The sequence below is a fragment of the Apodemus sylvaticus genome, chromosome 19 (genome assembly GCF_947179515.1).
Source record: "Apodemus sylvaticus chromosome 19, mApoSyl1.1, whole genome shotgun sequence".
In the NCBI taxonomy this organism is placed as follows: domain Eukaryota; kingdom Metazoa; phylum Chordata; class Mammalia; order Rodentia; family Muridae; genus Apodemus; species Apodemus sylvaticus.
In genome coordinates this window covers 53,725,876-53,744,648 of record NC_067490.1, presented here as the reverse complement: position 1 = coordinate 53,744,648, position 18,773 = coordinate 53,725,876, and the positions used below count along the sequence as shown (strand labels likewise).

Sequence of the window (18,773 nt, the reverse complement as noted above, 5' to 3'; positions counted from 1 at the left end):
AGAAAATGTCATTATTAACAAACTCCCAATAGAACTGTCTTAGAGACAAGAAAACTATTTGCAGTAACATTTAACATTACATTTGAATAATTTAAGAATTCATTTACTATAAATACATCAAAAATTTAAATAATGAAAAGTTCAATATTCTAATGTATGTGTGTATGTGTTTATGTGTGTGTGTATTTCACAGTCTAAGCTTAAAATCATTAATATTATTATTCCAAAGAGGAGAATATCTTAAGAAAAAAAACAACTATTTTACTCAGTAGTTTTAAACTTTTCATATGTAACACAAGGGCAGGTTGTTCAGGAAGCAAAAATGGGAAGGGGACAAAATATTCCTGCCAGGTGTCCACAGTGCGTATGGTCTTAAGTTCGATTTCATTGATCAATCTTTCTTAGTTTGTGCCAGCATTATGCTATTTTTATTACTATAGATTTCTAGTAAAATTTAAACAGCTTTGGTGATGTCTCTTTGCAGTTCTTATTATTTAAGACTTTTTTAGCATCCTATTTTTTTCCTTTGTTCTTTGTTTCTTTTTTTGGTATTTCATATGAACCTGAAAATTATTCATTCAAGATCTGGGAAAAATTGTGTTGGAATTGTGATGGGGAATGTATTGCATCTGTACATTGTTTTTGATAGAATGACCATTTTTACTATGTAAATCCTACTGATCCATGAGCACGGGGGTTCTTTCTGTTCGTTGATTTCTTCGAATTCTTTTTTCAATGTCTTTTAGCTTTTCACCATAGAAGCCTTTTGCTTGCTTGGTTAGAATTACCACAACTTCAGTGAAAGACCCCCCATCTCAAAATATAAGGTAGAAGACAGTGCTAAAAAAAATACATATATCATCCATTTCTGACTTCTATAGTCACATGCAAACAAGCAAGCAACTTTTACTCACATATGCATAAATGCAAACACATGAACACATACAAGTAAAAAGTTAGCTAAAGTAAGCAAAATGAACAAGATAACATATGTAATGCAAAGGCATATATGAATGTGTTTCATGTACAAAGGACTCACATGCACATTTTCACCATGTATACTCCAACAGTATGTTTCTTACGAAAACAGCAATGTATATTCTTAATTGCACTGACCAATAATTACACAAAACACTCATCTTACCTCATCTAAATCATGGATATAAACTGGTTTTTCCTCAAACCCTACTGGCATTGGCTCACTATAGGGGATCCTTACTTCTTCATACAGCTTGGTATTCTCTCTCTGGATTCCTTCTGGTAAAATCATCTGTAAGTATCAAAAATAAAATTTCAATAATAAACAATAAGAATAACTGCTCTGGTAAGATTTTAAATCAGAGATAAAGACAAAATGTTGCTGGTTTTATTACATAGAACTGGCAAATAAATCCAGCTAATTTAAAGGAAATAAATATAAATAAAAGAAAAATAAACAATACATTCATTCAGCATTCAGGAGTCAAGCATCGCAGAGGATGCACAGAGTACAGTATGTTGATGAACTTAAAGTACACATCAGCAACACAGTATTCTTGAGGACAAGTGTACTCTCGTAACAAGAAAAATATGTGATATAGTTGTACGTTTAGTCAGTCAGTGATACAATGGATACAACTCAAATACAAAGTCAACCCAAAAAAGTTAGTTCTGAATGCAGAATATATTTCAGGATATACTACAGTATCCCATTTTTCTTAATATTTTAACATACAATTTAGCATACCACATCCACTAGTGATATATTTAAGGACACAAGAAAACTCTATGCTGCCATTCCCTCAGAAAACACTGTTTCCAAAAGTGGTTAAATTCAATGACAAACCTTGGCACCAGCTATGAATGCTGATGTCTCTCTGGCCTGAGCCTGGGAGTCATAAACATGAGGATAACGGATTTTTTCAACCTCCATGTCTCTCTGCCTTCCCAAAATCGGAGCACTTCTAGCATTCAGAAGTGCATGTTCTCTGTAAATAAATAAATAAAAATAAAAAGGGCCAAATTTGACATTATTGTTTTTAAAATGAAGCCATATGCTAATAAAAGGTCACATTAGTTGTTATTTCAGGTACTCTCATTTAAAAACAGCAGAATTTGGAAACCCTATAGGAAGACCAGCAGTCTCAACTAACCTGGATGCCCCGAGATTGCTCAGACACTGAACCACCAACCAGGCAGCATACACCAGCTGGTCTGAGGCCCTTGACACATATACAGCAGAGGACTGCCTGGTCTGGCTCCAGTGAGAAAAGAAGACCTAACTCTTGAGATACTTTAGGTCCCAGAGCATGGGGAGGTCTGCTGGAGTCGGGGGGAGGGCTGGGGAAGGGGTTGATAGCCTCTTGGAGACAGGGGTGGGGTAGGCGGGAGAGGTATGGGATGTGGAACATTCAGAAGGTGGACCAGGAGGGGGTATAAAGACTAGACTATACAAAAAGAAAAAAAGAATGAAAAAAAAAAAGAAAAACAAAAAAAAGATTAAAAAATAGCAACAACAAAACTTGAAATTTGGGGGCAGAATTGTCAAGAAGAATATAGTAGGAGTGTAGTCAATGAGAGATAGATATCATATTTCATTGTATATATTTACAAAATTTTCAAAAAATACTCTTCTGTTTAGCTTTCACGACATGTTGTTGAATAATTATATTCTATCCCTCCTACTGTCGGTTCTCACTGGTAAAATTCAGTATTTCATATTTAAAAATAAAATAAAAATAGTAGAATTTAAACTAAAAATAATGGAAGATATTAGCAACCAGAAGTTTTAGGGAAAGTAAATAGGCATTAAGTAGATTTCCAGGTGCTACTTTTACACAGCAATAATTAGTAAGGATGACTTAGTATTGTGTTTTATAATGAATTTTACAACATAAAAATGTTTAAAAGCTATAAATTACTTTTTCAATGTTTAAATATTTAGATTGGTGGCTCTCAACCTTTTGATGATCCCAATGATAAAACTGTTTTATTGCTACTATATAACTAATTTTTCTATTGTTATTTATCGTAATGTAAATATTCTTGGAGACAGAGGTTTCCCACAGAGGTGACAATACACAGGTTGAGAACTGACTGTAACTTAAATGATTATATCAATCATTTTTATTTTTCTACTTATAAACAATATGAAAATAGTATCATTAAATTGAAAAGAGAAACAGATATCAAACTTTATTCATGTAGCCTTCATGTAACCTAAATGAAAAATATAGCAAAACAACTTAGACTAGTCACCTCTGTAAGTAAATGTTTCACTGGAGTGAATACAAATAAGACTTACTCTAATTAAACTGTGATTGTTTTATTCATCATAGAAAATCAGTTTTAAAGAGAATCACCAAATTCCTAAAATTCTGAAGAACAATGACCTGTAAAACTATCACGTGCATGTTTCCAGCATCTGTTGTTTACTACCTCTGCATCCGGAGTTCCTTAGGATCAAAGGGCAAAACTCCTTCTCCAGAAACTTCCCCATCTTCTCCAGCCTTTTTTTCTCGCCTGGCAATTCTTTTTTCTTCACGTCGATATTGTTTCATTAACTGTTTTTCTTGTTCAGATTGAATAGTGACTTGACATCCATAATTGGGCTTTGCATTCTCACCTAAAATTTTTTTACAACTATCTGTGAAGTAATTAAAATATATAATGAATTATAAAATTTCAGACATGACTTAAAATGAAAACCATTTTTCAGAACTATAAAAACATAACAGAATCCAATTCTCTAACAAATCACTTTTCATACCTGGTTTACTCAATTATACATTTTACTGTTCTCTACATAATACTGCATACTAAAGACAAGTAAATGATGAGAATACAAATTAGCACAAATGGCAGTACTAACTCATCTTTATGTTGACACCCTACAGCTTTGAAAAACTGTAATTCATATAACATTTAGAATACTAACTAAGAAAACACAAACTTTTCAGAATCTACAAAATTGCAAAACTGGACCACGAACTTATTCCATTTAAACAGTTTTACATTTATGGTAAAAATAGTTTACAAACAACCAGGGTTTAATAGTTCTTAATCCCTGCTGCTTCCCTCCAGCACGTCTTGCACACCACTGTGCAGATGGAATCCCTGTGGAATAGGACAGTGTTGAACGAGCTGTTCTGTATATATGAAGAGCTCAGAGCCACATAAAAACACCAAACTGCTAAATTCTAAATGTTCAAGTTTCTAACAGTCTTTTTTAACATTTCAATAATTTTATTGAAAGGTATATTCTTTAATTACAAACACAATGGTAGTTGGTTAAGTTACTTCTCTCCATTCAAAATCCGTATTTCCAAAATTGAAGCTTTCAACCATATTAAAGAACTGAAATGCTATCAGTGAACCAAGTTTTACAAGGTTAACAATAAAGCACACTGGCCCCCTGTTTTATTTTTTAGTAGGCATTCATTCATTACATGACACTAGGAGTGGCCTGAGGCTGCACAGTGCACCCAGAAAGCTGCCACAATTCAACAGCATGGATCCTACGTTCAAGGCCAGCACGGAGAATGTGACACCGCCTTGGTGTTCTTAAATTATAGCAGTGACTCCTTAACTTTAAGATTCAGAGAAATTTTTGCTCTTTCTTTTAAAACAATATTTTACATTAGAAACAGTGGCAGTTTAAAAAAAAAACAGTCTGCAGTTAAAACTTCTGGAGTACTTTATCAAACCTGAACTTAGTACACACACACACACACACACACACACACACACACACAGAGAGAGAGAGAGAGAGCACCCTAAATTTCAGAGTGATACTTCATCCAATTATTAATAGAAATAAATTTTTTTCAAATGAGACTACACTAAGCCAGAAATTCTGTAGAATTTTTTCTTTTACTATGGATGCAAGTCATTCTGTCCTCTAGAAGAAATATTAAAGGCAACAATAAATTTTCAAATCCACGAGTTCTGCTTTATATCAACCACCTATAAATTTAAATGTAATTCTCTTATATCAATAAAAGCCCACCTCTAAATTCTAAACTAGCTATTACTCAGTTATGGGTGCTGAGAAACTATTTACTGCTTAAAATATTACACCTTTTAATGTCTAAGAAGTACATTTGTGAAATGTTGGTTTTGATGTGAAACTCATAATAATTTAAATAATGAGATTTAAATTAAGTTTCTACCTTCAATATTACCTAAATATATTTTGATCCAACCTAGGAAGTTCAATCAACTTTAAAATGAAGGTTCCCAGTTTTATTTCAAATTTACATTGAATGTTTCGTGGGAGAATTCAAATCTAACCAAGCCTAGAACCAGTTTCCTAACCCTGAGACTGTTATGCTAACCTGATGATAGGCTGAGGTTTCACAGCTTAAATCCTGCACTACAGGGAACTTACAGATGAGCTGCAGGAAAAGACTTCAGGGAACAGTTTTTGTTGCTGCTGCTATGATCCCACTGCTTAAGCAAACAACACAAATCCAACTTCACAAAGGTCTGACTAAATACTGTTAACTCCTCAAGGTGGACTGGTGACACATGAATGTCAGAAAGAACTTGCCAGAGAAGACCAAGGTTCAAACAATGTTAATGCATTCCATCCTTCTAAGAACATTTATGAGTATTAGAGGAATTTGATACATAATTTAGGTATTAATCAAGGCTGCTTTTGTCATGCCCTTTAGGAGCCATCCCCAGGGGGAGAAAATGACACAAACTTAAGGTAAGCATAGAGAACTCAACATAGGTAAAGGTATTAATTCCATATGCTCCGTAATTGCAGGTGTGTAATTCCATATGCTCACGATTGTTTAAAATCCCTATTAGTAAGGCTGCCAAGGTAGATTTGACTAAATTGTCAAGAAATTTCATTTTCATTTTACTATTTGAAACCTGAGTCTAGCAGTCCATCTCATATCTCAGGTATCTTTTATTAATTTGTTTCTAATCAAACTCTCCATAATTTGGTGATTGTGATGGTGGGGTTAAAATATATACAATACACGATATTCTGGGTGTTTTTGCAACATGATAGTTACAGAGAAGTTGTGAAAGTGATTGTCCCTGTTCTTACATGTACACACAGAGTTTACAGGGTGTTACCATGTGGTGTACAATTGTTTCACATATTTGTTTCATGAACTTCTATGTCTCAATTTTATATATAATGGTATCAGTAATATTATAAGCCAAAGAGCATTAAAAGCACAATTATAATTTTTAACTAACAAATCTTTCTTTTAAAACATGTTACTTACTCTTGAACTTTACAGAGCTATAAAGAAATAATTGTATTTATTCCTCAATTCTCTTCCCCAACTTCCCCCATAGCCTCCCAAACATTCCTGCCTCCAAACTTCATCTTTTTCAGAGAACTCATTAAGTCCGCTTAGTATTAACCCCATGCCCGCAGATTTTTCTCTTAAATTACAATTACTACCAGATTCTTACCTTGAAGAACTTGAAACTTATGATCACTTGAGGAATTAAGAAATTTATCTACAATTGTAATTCTGTTCTGGAGTAGCTTCTCAATCAGATCAAGTCCTTCGGGTCCCAGCAATTCAAATAGCTTTAAAAGAAAATAACAAAATAAACTTTTACACATTAAAACCCTATGTAGCAAAACAATGAAGTCAAACTAATCATACGTAATAAATAGGATTTAAGAAAAGAATCAACTTGTAATAGAAATTCTCAACTATTTTCATAGCAGTCTTATTTGTAACAGCCAGAAACTGGATACAACCCACATATCTCTCAGCTGAAGAATGGAAACAGAAAATGTGGTAAATCTACACAGTGGAATATTACTCACCCATTAAACACAAGAATATCACGAATTTCACAGGCAAATGGATGGAACTAGAAAATATCATCCAGAGTGAGGTAACCCAGACGCAAAAGGACATACATGGTATGTACTCACTTATAAGTAGATATTAGCCATAAACTACAGGATAAAAACAGACCCAAAAGAGCCAAATAACAAGGAGGGAAAAGATGTTTGAATCTCTCTCAGATGGGGAAACAAAACAGATATCTGAGATCAAAGGAAAGGTGGAATAGAGAAGCAGAGGGGGGAGAGGAGGGGAGAGGATATGTGGAGAAAAAGCAGGGGAGAGAGAAGGGAGATCGGCTGGGAGCAGGGGGGGTGATCTCTAGGAGGTGCCAGAGACCTGGGATGGGGAGAGGCCCTAAAGGGTCTATGGGATAGACTCCAGCCGAGATCCTAATAGTGGAGATCTGGATGCTCCACTACAGTGTAGTGCCCACTTCCGGTACCCAGGCAGGACTCCATGTGGAAGGGTAAGGACAGCAACCCACCCACAAAGCCTTTGACCCAAATTGAGTCCTGCCTACAATAGGCACAGAGACAAAGAGTAGAAACTGAGGGAATGGCTAACCAATAACTGCCCCCAATTAAGACTCATTCCATGGGCAAGGACTGACACTGTTAATGATATTCCATTATTCTTGCATACAGGAATCCAGCATAATTGTCCTCTGAGAGGCCCCAGCAACCAATGGAGAGAGATGGAGAGACTCAAACCCAGACATTAGATGGATCTCAAAGAGTGTTACAAAAGAGGTGGAAGGAAGACTGGAGGACCTGAAGAGTACAGAAATTGCACAGTCAACAGACCAACAGAGTCAAATAACCTAGACCCTTGGGAGCGCCCAGAGACTGAGTCACTAACAAAAGAGCAAGCACAGGCTGGACCTAGGCCTCCTGCACATATGTAGCAGATGAGCAGCTTGGTCTTCATGCAGGTCCCTCAAACTGGAGAAAGGGCTGTCCCTGAGCCTGCTGCCTGCCTGCCTGCAGATCCCACACCCCTAAATAGGCAGCTATTTTTGGCCTCGATGGGAGAGGGCATGCCTAGATGAGAGGGGAAAGGGAGAGTTGATATCCAGAGAGGCTTAATCTTCTCAAAAGAGAAGGGGAAGGGGAAGGAACAACTTGCATGAAGGGGTACCAGGAGAAGAGGAAGAGCTGACACTGGGTTGTAAAGGAAATAAATAAATTTAACTTAAAATAAAATTCTCTACAATGATAAGGAACATCCAGTACTTTATAAAGACAACTTGTGGTTATATAATTAAAGAACATAATCTGTTTCTAAAAACAATTATAATTCGAATACCTAACTCTACATAGTAGAATAAATTATTATTTATAATTTTCTCTGGTGTAATAAAATTAAATTCTAGGATTTAGTTTACTTCTCAACATTTTTCTGGTTTTTACAAAGAGCATAGGTTATTAGCTACCTAGAACCTTACTACGACAGTTGTCATTTTAGACTTAGAAAAAGATTTTAAACAATCATGAACGAATACTAAATTTTTCATGTATTTTAAATACAGAATAAATCGGAAATCTAAAACACAGTTCAGAAAAGTCTTCATGCATATATTACTTCCCTTATACAACAGTTTTCAAAGATTAAGTTGAATTTACTCATGGAACAAGAAAAAAGTTCAGTATTCAGAGATTTACAATTAGGATTCTAAACTTTTTCTTCTGGAAAGGACCAGACTTCCTCAAATATGAGCTGAGATTGTATACACACACACACACACACACACACACACGCACGCACACATATGTATGTGTATATATATATATATATATATATATATATATATATATATACCTACTAATCATTTTTAGATTGTTAGACTCTTAAATTCCCATGTGAGGAAATTAAATTAACAAAATTTAACATACACAAAGTCATAAGACAAAAACTCCTGGTGAGTAAATGATTTATAAAATTTTCTGCTCTTTAATTAAGTTATGTAATCAAAAGGAAAATAAAACAAGATGAAAAATGAAGAATGATCCCGTCTTATCAACTTTAAAAGTGTTAGCAGGATAAAAACATTTATTATATGTCAAAACTATAATCAGCACTAATCCTATATAATCTGATCTAATAATCTTTTCATATTCAAGTACTAATATTATTTTATTTTATAAAACCTAAATTGAGAAACTTACATAAATTATCCTAGATTACATAAATATAAATAATCAAAAAGCTAAGTTTGAAGTAATGCCTGAATCTGAATATAAGTGTAATATTTTATAGAATGGTATTATCATATTATATGAACAGAGACACACAAAGCAACTAGCAGGATCTAGGAGTGTATGGCTACATCACGTTTACTCAGAAGTGATCACAGGTTTCATTCAGGTCAACCTGGGTTACATAGCAAGATACTCTTGTAAGAAAAAGATCAGGAATTTTTTGTTGATGATGACATACTGAGATTTAGCCCCTTCAAACGCTAGGACTTTTAAAACCTTATGAGCTCTCTAGAGATCTGAAAATGGTTAACACACAACAAGACTAAGAAATATAATTAAATACACATACTAACCCTCAAGTAACAAAAAGAAATTATGACGCATGTTACCAAGGAAAGACAAATAATCAAAACTGATAAGCACAGGAGCCATATTCTCGCCACGTTACAATAAGCAGCTAATCATAAGCAACCTATAAAATTTTGAGTATTTCTCTTCAGATTTATAAACCAATAGCAACCATCATAAACATCTAGGGAAAAATGGGCAATAAAAACAAATATATACTCACAGAGAAAATAGTATAGTTTTGTTGGAAATGGACCAAAGAAATAAAAGATCACTTTCAGAAATCATATATATGAAGCATTTAGTATAAACTAAGAATATTAAGTACTTATCTTAGTAAAAGCTATTCACAAATACCATGAAGATTGTTTCTATGATCATAACCAACATACTAAGAAGGGATTAGAATGCTTTATTTTGTAAAATGTTTGCAACAATACCTATTAATTTGCATTTGAACAAAATATTGAAAACTTAACCTTCCTAATGTCCTCTCACCAGAAAAGCAGTTTCTAAGATATTACATCTTGAATGAATCTAGGCCATCGATGTTTTTCTTTCCAAAGCCACTGCTCTTTCATCTGAGTACTAACTGTATACTATCCATAATTTTTGAGATATCCCTGATATCCATTCTGTCTCTTTTTTCTCAGTTTTTCTTACTTTCAATTTCAAGAGTTCTTCTACACATTGGTGGAAGTCATTTATTCTGCCCCCCCCCAACAAAAGTATTTATTCAAATTTCAGGTATAAGGCAATGTAAGAAGCATGTACATTAATAGATATCACACTACTTAACATAATAACTAGGGCTACTAACTTAGGAAGGAAAGGAGTCTGCTTTGTCTTGAAGTTCTGGCAGCACTATGACTTCCAATGCAAGTAGCACATAACAAAAGGATTCTGTAGGACAAGACACAATAATCCAGTGTGTGAAGCAGCTGATACAGTCAGGGAGACATGGATCTGGCTCCCACATTTTTCCTTCAAATGAACTCTTAATTCCTCAAGACTTCCCACAGTCTGACTCTATGATCCCATGACTCTGGTAACCCAACCTTTACCACTTGAACGTCTGGGGATACAATCCATACTCAAACCATAGTACTCTGCTCCTGAAAGTGCATCCACTATCAAACACAGAATCAAACACCCAGAAGTTATCCTGAAAAAAACTGATTAAAGTGCTTGCAACATTAACTACCACATAAGGGATCATCATTAGTTCCAAATGTCTTTACCAGGCCCTACATTACAGGCTTCATGATAAGCTGCAACACCAGGTCCTACATTACAGGCTTCAAGATAAGCCGCAACACCAGGTCCTACATTACAGGCTTCACAATAAGCCGCAACACAACCCAAAGAAGTAACCTCAAGTATGTTCAGTAAGCAAACATAATGAAATGAAACTAAAAATTTTCAATTTTTAGTTTGAAAAATTATCAAATATGTGCTAATAACCTATTGATCCAAAATTCAGGAAAGCACATACACTTTAGGATGTAAATACGAATAAAAGACAGTTGGAAGTGGATATGATCAAGTATGCAAACATGAAAAAAATCGTGAGTAAATTTAAAGCAATTTTATGAAATGTAGCCAAAACCATGCTTAAAAGGAAATTTATGACCATACATTCTCTTTTAAAAAGCATTCAGATTAACTTCATTTTCAACCTTAAGGTACCAGAAAAGGGAAAAGCAGACATGAAAAAAAAAAAAATAGTAAGCCCTGTGCACAAATAAATGAGCTACAATACAGATTAAACTTTGGCTGGATTAACAAAGGAGGAAAAAGACTAGAGTAAATTATATATTACAAAGACACATCGAAAAACTAACTCAAGAACTTACAGAGCATCTGTATAAACTTCTAGCAAGGGAAAGGATGATTAATAACCAAAACCAGACCACAGAAAGACAAGGTCCAGAATTTGTTGACAGCCAACCAATTTACCGAGAAATTAAATTCTCCTGATGGCTTCTACTGAATCTTTTTATAAGGTTAATACCAATTCTTAGCACTATGTACAAATTAAGAACATGAACAAACATTTCTAAGCTGATTTTTCTCAAAGCCACTACTAGTGACACCCAAACCGAATGTATAATAAGAAAACTATAGATCAATGACTTTGGAATATGGAAACAAAGAGTATTCATGAAATACTAGAAAAATAAACCCAGTAATATATTTGAATGTCTTAACTTAGACTAGATAAATGGACAGACAGAAAGAGAGAGGACAGACATTATGATAAAGTAAGATCAAATACGAAGAGGACACAACAAGGAGGGGGAGAATCGACCATTATGAATACCTTATCAATAAATTAAAACAAATAGCACAATTAGTTTAACAAATGAGAAAAAGATAATTTTATTTTTTCATGAGAAAAAAGTAAGTATACTTGAAGGGAATTCTCTATCTTCATAAAGGACAACAATGAAAACTCACAGCTAACTATGGTATAATTTCATAAAAGATCAAATGCTTAGCCATGAAGATCAGAAATAAGCCAAAGTCTCAACTCACCACTTCTATTCAACACTGCGTAGAGGTTCTAGCCAGGGCATTTAGGCAAGAAAAAGATATATAGGGCATCTAGATAGAAAGAGAAGAAATAAAACTATTTATTCACAGATGGCATAATCTTGCATACAGAAAATACTACTGGAACTAATATTTTCTTCAAGGATGCACAAGATGATATAAATATGCAAAAATCAATTGTATCCTATACTAATAATGAATAATCTAAAAATGAAACTAAGAAAATAATCCCTCCTATAATCTCATCAAAAATTACTAAAGAATATTTTTTAAAGGAAGAGTAAGACGTTTCTGCTGTAACTACAGAATACAACTGAAAGAAACTAAAATCCTAATTAAAAATCAGTATCTATGAACCAGAATACATAATACTGAGATTTTTAATACAACCTGTATTACTCTAAGATTCGGTGCAATCTCTCTCAAAATCCCTGGTGACTCCTTTGCAAAAAGCAGCAAACTAACTCTCAAATTCATACAGAATTGGGTGAAACCCAGAATAGTAAAAAGAATCTTGTGAGGACAGAGGGAAGGACAGTTTAGGATTCAGAGGTCCCTATTTCTAGACTGACAACAATGTAATCAAAACCAAAACCGTGCCAAATTGGCATACAGATAAACATAACACACAAGAGAAAACACCAAGAATAACAATCCTTCATGCGTCTACAGAGAATTTATTCCTGGATAGTGTCAAGGCAAGGGGAAGTCTTTCAATAAGCAACAATGGAATAGCCAGAGAAAAGCGGGAAGAGGAAGACAGAGGAAGGGGAAGAGAGAAGAAAGGACAAAGGAGAAGACTATTATCTGAAACCACAAACAGAAGTGAACTCAATGTGAATCAATGCTCTAATGGCCTTAAAAATCTAAAACTATAAAACTCTTAAGAGAAAAACATAGCAGCAAATCTTCATAAAAAGGATGTTTAAATGCTACCTCAAAAATGAGCAACAATAGACAACAGAAAATAAACAGACAAGTTTATGCTTCCAGATATGCACTCAAGAAAATAAAAAGACAATGCATACATTTACCATTGTGCATACATTGCAAAAAACATTTGCAAATACATTTACAACAAGAAACTTCTGTACAACATATAAATAACTCATAGTTCAGGAATAGTAAAGAAAACAAAAATCATAAAATGTAATGTTCTCTATGAAATACACAACATTGTATACTAAGCATGATGATACCCAATATGATACTGTCTTGAGGAAGACCCATTGTGGATTAAAGAGTTAAGGATGGCAAAAATGAAAGGGTAAATGACAGAGGCCTATGATTTCATAGGATGATTTAAGAGTAGAACAATGCTATAATTGCATGTACCTGTGCATATATAAGAACTTGTAATTTGTATGCCTTAAATATATTCAAAATTACGTCAATAAACCTATAAAAAGATGCCCAGGAGCTACAACTGTTTGAAATACCAAGAGTAATCTAAATATTGCTTAACTCTTAAAGATATGATTGAAAAAAATTCCCTGTATGAGAAGTTATCATACTATTCTTTGCTTTCTTTATACAAGTTAATGGGGATCACTGTATTTCAACACTGTATACAGTGTGAATCAGTCTAATAGTTTCCTGTTTTACTAATTCCCACCCTACACAACCTCTACATTTCATGCCAACTTTTCTAAAACAAACAATTTTACATGAGTATTTTGTATTGTTATTTAGTCAGACACAACAATCAAAGGAAGTATTAAAGAACTTTCTACAGAAAAGGGGGTGGGATAAGAAAAGTAAGATGGGATGAAGGGAAGCTGTAATATATATCTCCATCAGTATTCCCCCATGAACACACACACACAAACTGTAACAGGAAACACTACAGATGGATGGACGGACAGATGGTAGAATAGACAACACTTTAAATTTATCAAGTCTTAAAGATTCTGTCAAGTTTTAAAATGAGGTCATTTCTTCTAGAAGAAAATAATCCTGCCAGAGCTGACCTTGCATACTGATTTCTTAAACCACTCAGCTACTTAATCCAAACTGTGTTTCTTGTTCATAAACGACAAATTCTAGTAAGAAATATTTTTGGACAAAACATAATTAAAAAAAAAAAAACTACCTTGCTACTCCACCAGCAATGGAAAAGTGTTCTTCTTTGTCCACATCCTCACTAGCATCTGCTGTAACCCGAGTTTTTGATCTTAGCTATTCTGACTGATATAAGATGGAATCTCATCGTTTTGAATTTGCATTTCCCTTATCACTAAGGACTTTGAACATTTCTTTAAGTGCTTCTTGACCATCTGAGATTCCTCTGTTATTTAGTTCTATACCCCATTTTTTTATTTGGTTGCCTGGTATCTTTAGAGGATGACTACTTGAGTTTTTATATATTTTAGATATTAGCCTAATATCTTTATTATACTTTAATATACTTTAATATACTTTAGATATCAGTTGTGGGGTTAGTGAAGATTTTTTTCCCAATCTGTAAGTTGCCAATCTGTTCTACTGATTATGTCCTTTGCTGTAAAGAAGCTCTTCAGTTTCACGAGGTCCCATTTATCAATTAGATCTTAGAGCCTGAGCCATTGGAGTTCTGTGTAGGAAATCCCCCCTGTCCTATAACCATGGGTTCGAAGCTTGGAAGACAAGCAGTCTCAACTATCCTAGACCCCTGAGATCTCGGAGCCAGGTGAGGCTCTAGACACGTATGGCAGAGGACTGCCTGACCAGGCCTCAGTGAGAGAAGACATGCCTAACCCTTGAGAGACTTGAGGCCCCAAGGAGTGGGAAGGTCTGTTTGGGTGGGGAAGGGGAAGACATCCATCCTCTTGGAGAGAGGAGAGGGGGAATAGGATGAGGAACTATGCATACCTGGAAGATAATTTCTAATGAAAGAACATGGAACGGCAAAGACAGTCATTCCCTTCTTAATAAGACTCTTTAAGATCCCACGATTGACCAATGAATGCATGGTTTATGTAACTTCCATACAAAGAAATTTAACAGAGTTCTGGGGTAAGAGGCCATCAGATTTAACAACAATCCAAAATTATATTTTCTGTAACATTTGTCACATTTGTGTACTCCAGGAGCAGGTACTCTGCCTCACACAAGGTGTGCACTACAAACTGACTTGGCAAACTGACAGTAACTATTTGCAAAGGTACAGCTGTCTGGACCATTGTTCACTGTTCTAATGCAAGCACCCGAGGCCACAAAAATAAAAAGAAAAGAGGAAGAGGTTAGCTATGTGTACAGAGACATGTATCAAAGAAATTTTTATAACACAGAAGAATGCAATGAAAGCGTGAGACTGCAGGATTAGAAGATATAATAGATAAGCTAATATGCTTCCCTCAGCAGCTTGCTACTACTGTTGTTTTGGTTTGTTTTGCTTGAACCAGGAAGTCTTTCTATAAACCAATCTGGCCTCCAACTTGCAGACTTCACACTTCAGATTCCCAGCTGCTGGAACTACAGGTATGGGCTACTATTCCAGGTGACAGCAAATACTATCCATATTCAATATTATCTATTTATTATTTAGGAGCAGACAAAATGGTCTTAACATTCTTGCTGCTAGAATAAAATATATTTTAGCCTATATTAGTATTTTCCTTTAAATTGGTAAATAAAAAGCTATGTTCTTCAGATTAAAAGGCTTTCTTAAAAATAGAATATACACAGGCCAAATTAGTATTTTTCCTTGTTTCTTGATAATGTGCTGTTTATTAGCTGAATACAATTTTTGCATCTTTCATGAAAACTAACCAAGTCTGAAGGCAATGCTCAGTGGTTAAGAGTATGTAGTTACTGATAAGTGCATATTAGTCACAAAGTACAGAATACCGAAGATAAACCCCAAAGACCCAAAAATGTTAAACAAGATAGAAAACCCAAGAGAGGATGCTTGAATACCACTTACAAAGGGGAACAAAATAGTCAGGGGAGTCAGAGAGGGAAGGAGGGACCTCAGTGGAAGAAGGGAGGGGGAAGGGACTGGTGGATAGGTCAGACATGGGCAGAGAAAGAAGAGAGGCCCAGATTTGGTATAGAATGCAAAGAAAAACTAAGCTCCATCACTAAAAACACTTTCAAGTTAAGATCTATTGCTGCTGAGTATCCCCAAATGCTTGGGATCAGAAATGGGTTGACTTTAGTAGTTTTAGACTTGAGAAAATTTGCATATGCATGTAAAATAGCTTGAGAATAAGACTAAAGCTTAAACATGGAAAGTCACTCATTTCATATGTACTTTACATATATGGGCCCAAAAGTACAAAGAACCATATAATAACTACAATTATTTCATATTTTCCTGTAAAAACCAACAGAACATTTGAAACCACTGCTCCAACTAAAGTTTGGATCATCAGTATATAAGATTCCCGTTTATACTTCCTACTGAAAGCATTCCATGCCCACTTTAGCTATGTGCTCCAATCCGAGGGCTGCTCCTCATATGTTAGAATTTTTAAGCCAAAACACTCCATAACCCAGTTCAATTTTTTAACATTCCAGTTTAGGCAAAGATATCCAAAATAAATGCCACTGCCACCAGTACTGAATGTAACCTTCACTTTTTTATATGCATGTCTTTAAAAAATCTGTAACTGAAATGTTAGACAAAGCCAGAGGAAAAACAGAAGGGTAAGAAATGAACTAATGAGCCCAGAGCAGTGCTCACACTCAGAGGCTGAGACAGGAGAACTGTTATGAGTTCAAGGATGAGCTGGACTACAAAGTGAGGCCTTACTTCTAAAACAAGAAAACAAAATAAGTATTTGTCCACAGTGTAGAAATAAACCAGTATTTAGAATAACTTTTTAATTACTTTATATCATTTTTAGTCAACTCAATTTCATCAACTGTATCAACAGGCATTTTTCAATCTTATTTACAAAACTGAGATAAAACTGTCATCTCAGAACCTGTTAGCTATTATATAAAATTTAAGAGAAAATTCCTAAATCCCTTTGTCATGTGTGGCTGATAGATAACCACATTAGACAGCAAATACAGAAAAAATATTTTCATCAATGTAAAAAGCATTGATAAATATTTTTAGACTATGGCAAAGCACTGTAACACTCATCAAGTATATGTTTAAACTATATAATCTAACTGTATCCTACCCATGAGCTAGTTTGTAACAGTCAGTGGTTTACAGCTTATGGGTCTTAACATCAAATAATTACCATGGCATATTATTCACTATTATCATATACAGTAACTTTATCTCCCTAAATGTTCTAGGTATAACTCATATTCATTCATTTCTGCACTTCCCCCAATTCTTAACAAGTATTGATTGCTTCACTGATGCAATTTCATAAAATAAGCATTCATGTCACTTATATTTTAGTATACTTGAAACCTCTATCAATTATTATAATCAATTATTATCAAAGACAAAGGAGTGAGTATTTGCGAACAGTTTATATTTTTAACTAAAACCAAGGCCTTATCTATACCAAGAGACATATTCTCGGCACAACTTATTTAATAATTTATTTAGATGATCTTGAGACATTTAAATGTATTTATTTAAACTTGTAGTCCAGGCTAAGATCAAACTAACAATCCCCCTGCATTAGGAGTGGTAATTGTAGTCATGCCATTACCAAGCCAAATATCAACGGCTAAAATACACAAATACAAAGTTCACTTCCACTTAAGAGCAAATACAACTAAAAACTGGATATAATAAAACCTTCATGCTTAACTCTTTTGTAACCAAAGAATGGAAAACTCTCAGAGGCCTCATTAGTTAAAACAAATGCATGACTTATTAATAAAAAAAATACAGTAAAAAGTAATAATAAAAACAACACTACCAAAAGCTGATTTCTTAAATCAAACAAACATTTAAAAAAAAAAAAAACAGAGAAAAGTAGAGATTAGGAATAAAATGACTAAAGGCTACTGAGAGAGATAGAGACAGCGATGAATTATTTTGTAACTAAAGGATTAAATATTGGGAACAAGTAGCTATTTATATGGAAACATAGAGTTGTCAAACTGAATTTAACAATGAAAGAGAATGGCTGAATAAGCCAATATTCCAGAACTGAATAAGTATTGGAGAATCTGACATGACATGGAATTCTGATCTCTGGTATTACTGCAGAGGCCACAGTAGCATTAAATGTTCTTGGAAGAAATACCTTTCTTACAGAGACTTTTCTGAAAGTAGAAGAAAGCTTCACAAGTCTCTTTTACAAACTTCCAATGTTAGATTTTAAAAGTGGATAAATTATAAATTCTCTACTAAGGCTACTACACTAAGCAACATAGAAGGATCTAAAAACAACTTTTTACAGCATAAATAATTTCTCCAGAAAAAAGAAGAGGAATTCTAATTCTCACAAAGAAAACTCGTCCATTTCCATTTTATGCATTTTAAAGCTTAAAATGTTCTATACATTAAAGTAATAAAGAGCATGTGTTTCAATTACAGTAAGCATAGTACAAGCTGAAACTATTTAAGTCTTTGAGGTAATAAGCAATTTTCAATCTGCATGCTATACAAACAATGTGACTGTCCTGATTTTGTTTGTTTGTTTGTTTGTTTGTTTGTTTGTTGGATTGGCTTTGTGTGTGTGTGTGTGAACTTGACATAAGCTATATTTATCTGAGAAGAAAGAACCACAATTCAGAAAATCCATTCCTACAATGGCCTGTAGGCAAGCCTCTTCATTTATAACCAGGAGAAGGTCCAGCCCATAAGGAGTGATGCCATCTCTGTGCAGGCGGGTCTGGGTTGTGTAAAAACCTAGGCTAAGCAGGCCAGTAAGCAGCACTCCTCATGGCTTCTGCTTCAACTCCCGCCTCTAGGTTCCAGCCCTGACTACCCTCAGTGATGGACTGAGACCTGAAA

At 34.4% G+C, this 18,773-nt stretch overlaps 1 protein-coding gene across 1 annotated transcript in view; it reads right to left on the bottom strand.

The window, feature by feature from the left end:
* The window catches only part of Ascc3 (activating signal cointegrator 1 complex subunit 3), a 269,368-nt gene that overhangs the window by 212,211 nt on the left and 38,384 nt on the right, over positions 1 to 18,773 (bottom strand). The window contains exons 5-8 of the mRNA XM_052163239.1: positions 6,421 to 6,541; positions 3,418 to 3,625; positions 1,826 to 1,967; positions 1,145 to 1,270 (exon numbers count right to left, since the gene is read on the bottom strand). Coding sequence (XP_052019199.1) covers positions 1,145 to 1,270; positions 1,826 to 1,967; positions 3,418 to 3,625; positions 6,421 to 6,541 — 597 coding nt within the window. The remainder of the gene's footprint in view (positions 1 to 1,144; positions 1,271 to 1,825; positions 1,968 to 3,417; positions 3,626 to 6,420; positions 6,542 to 18,773) is intronic.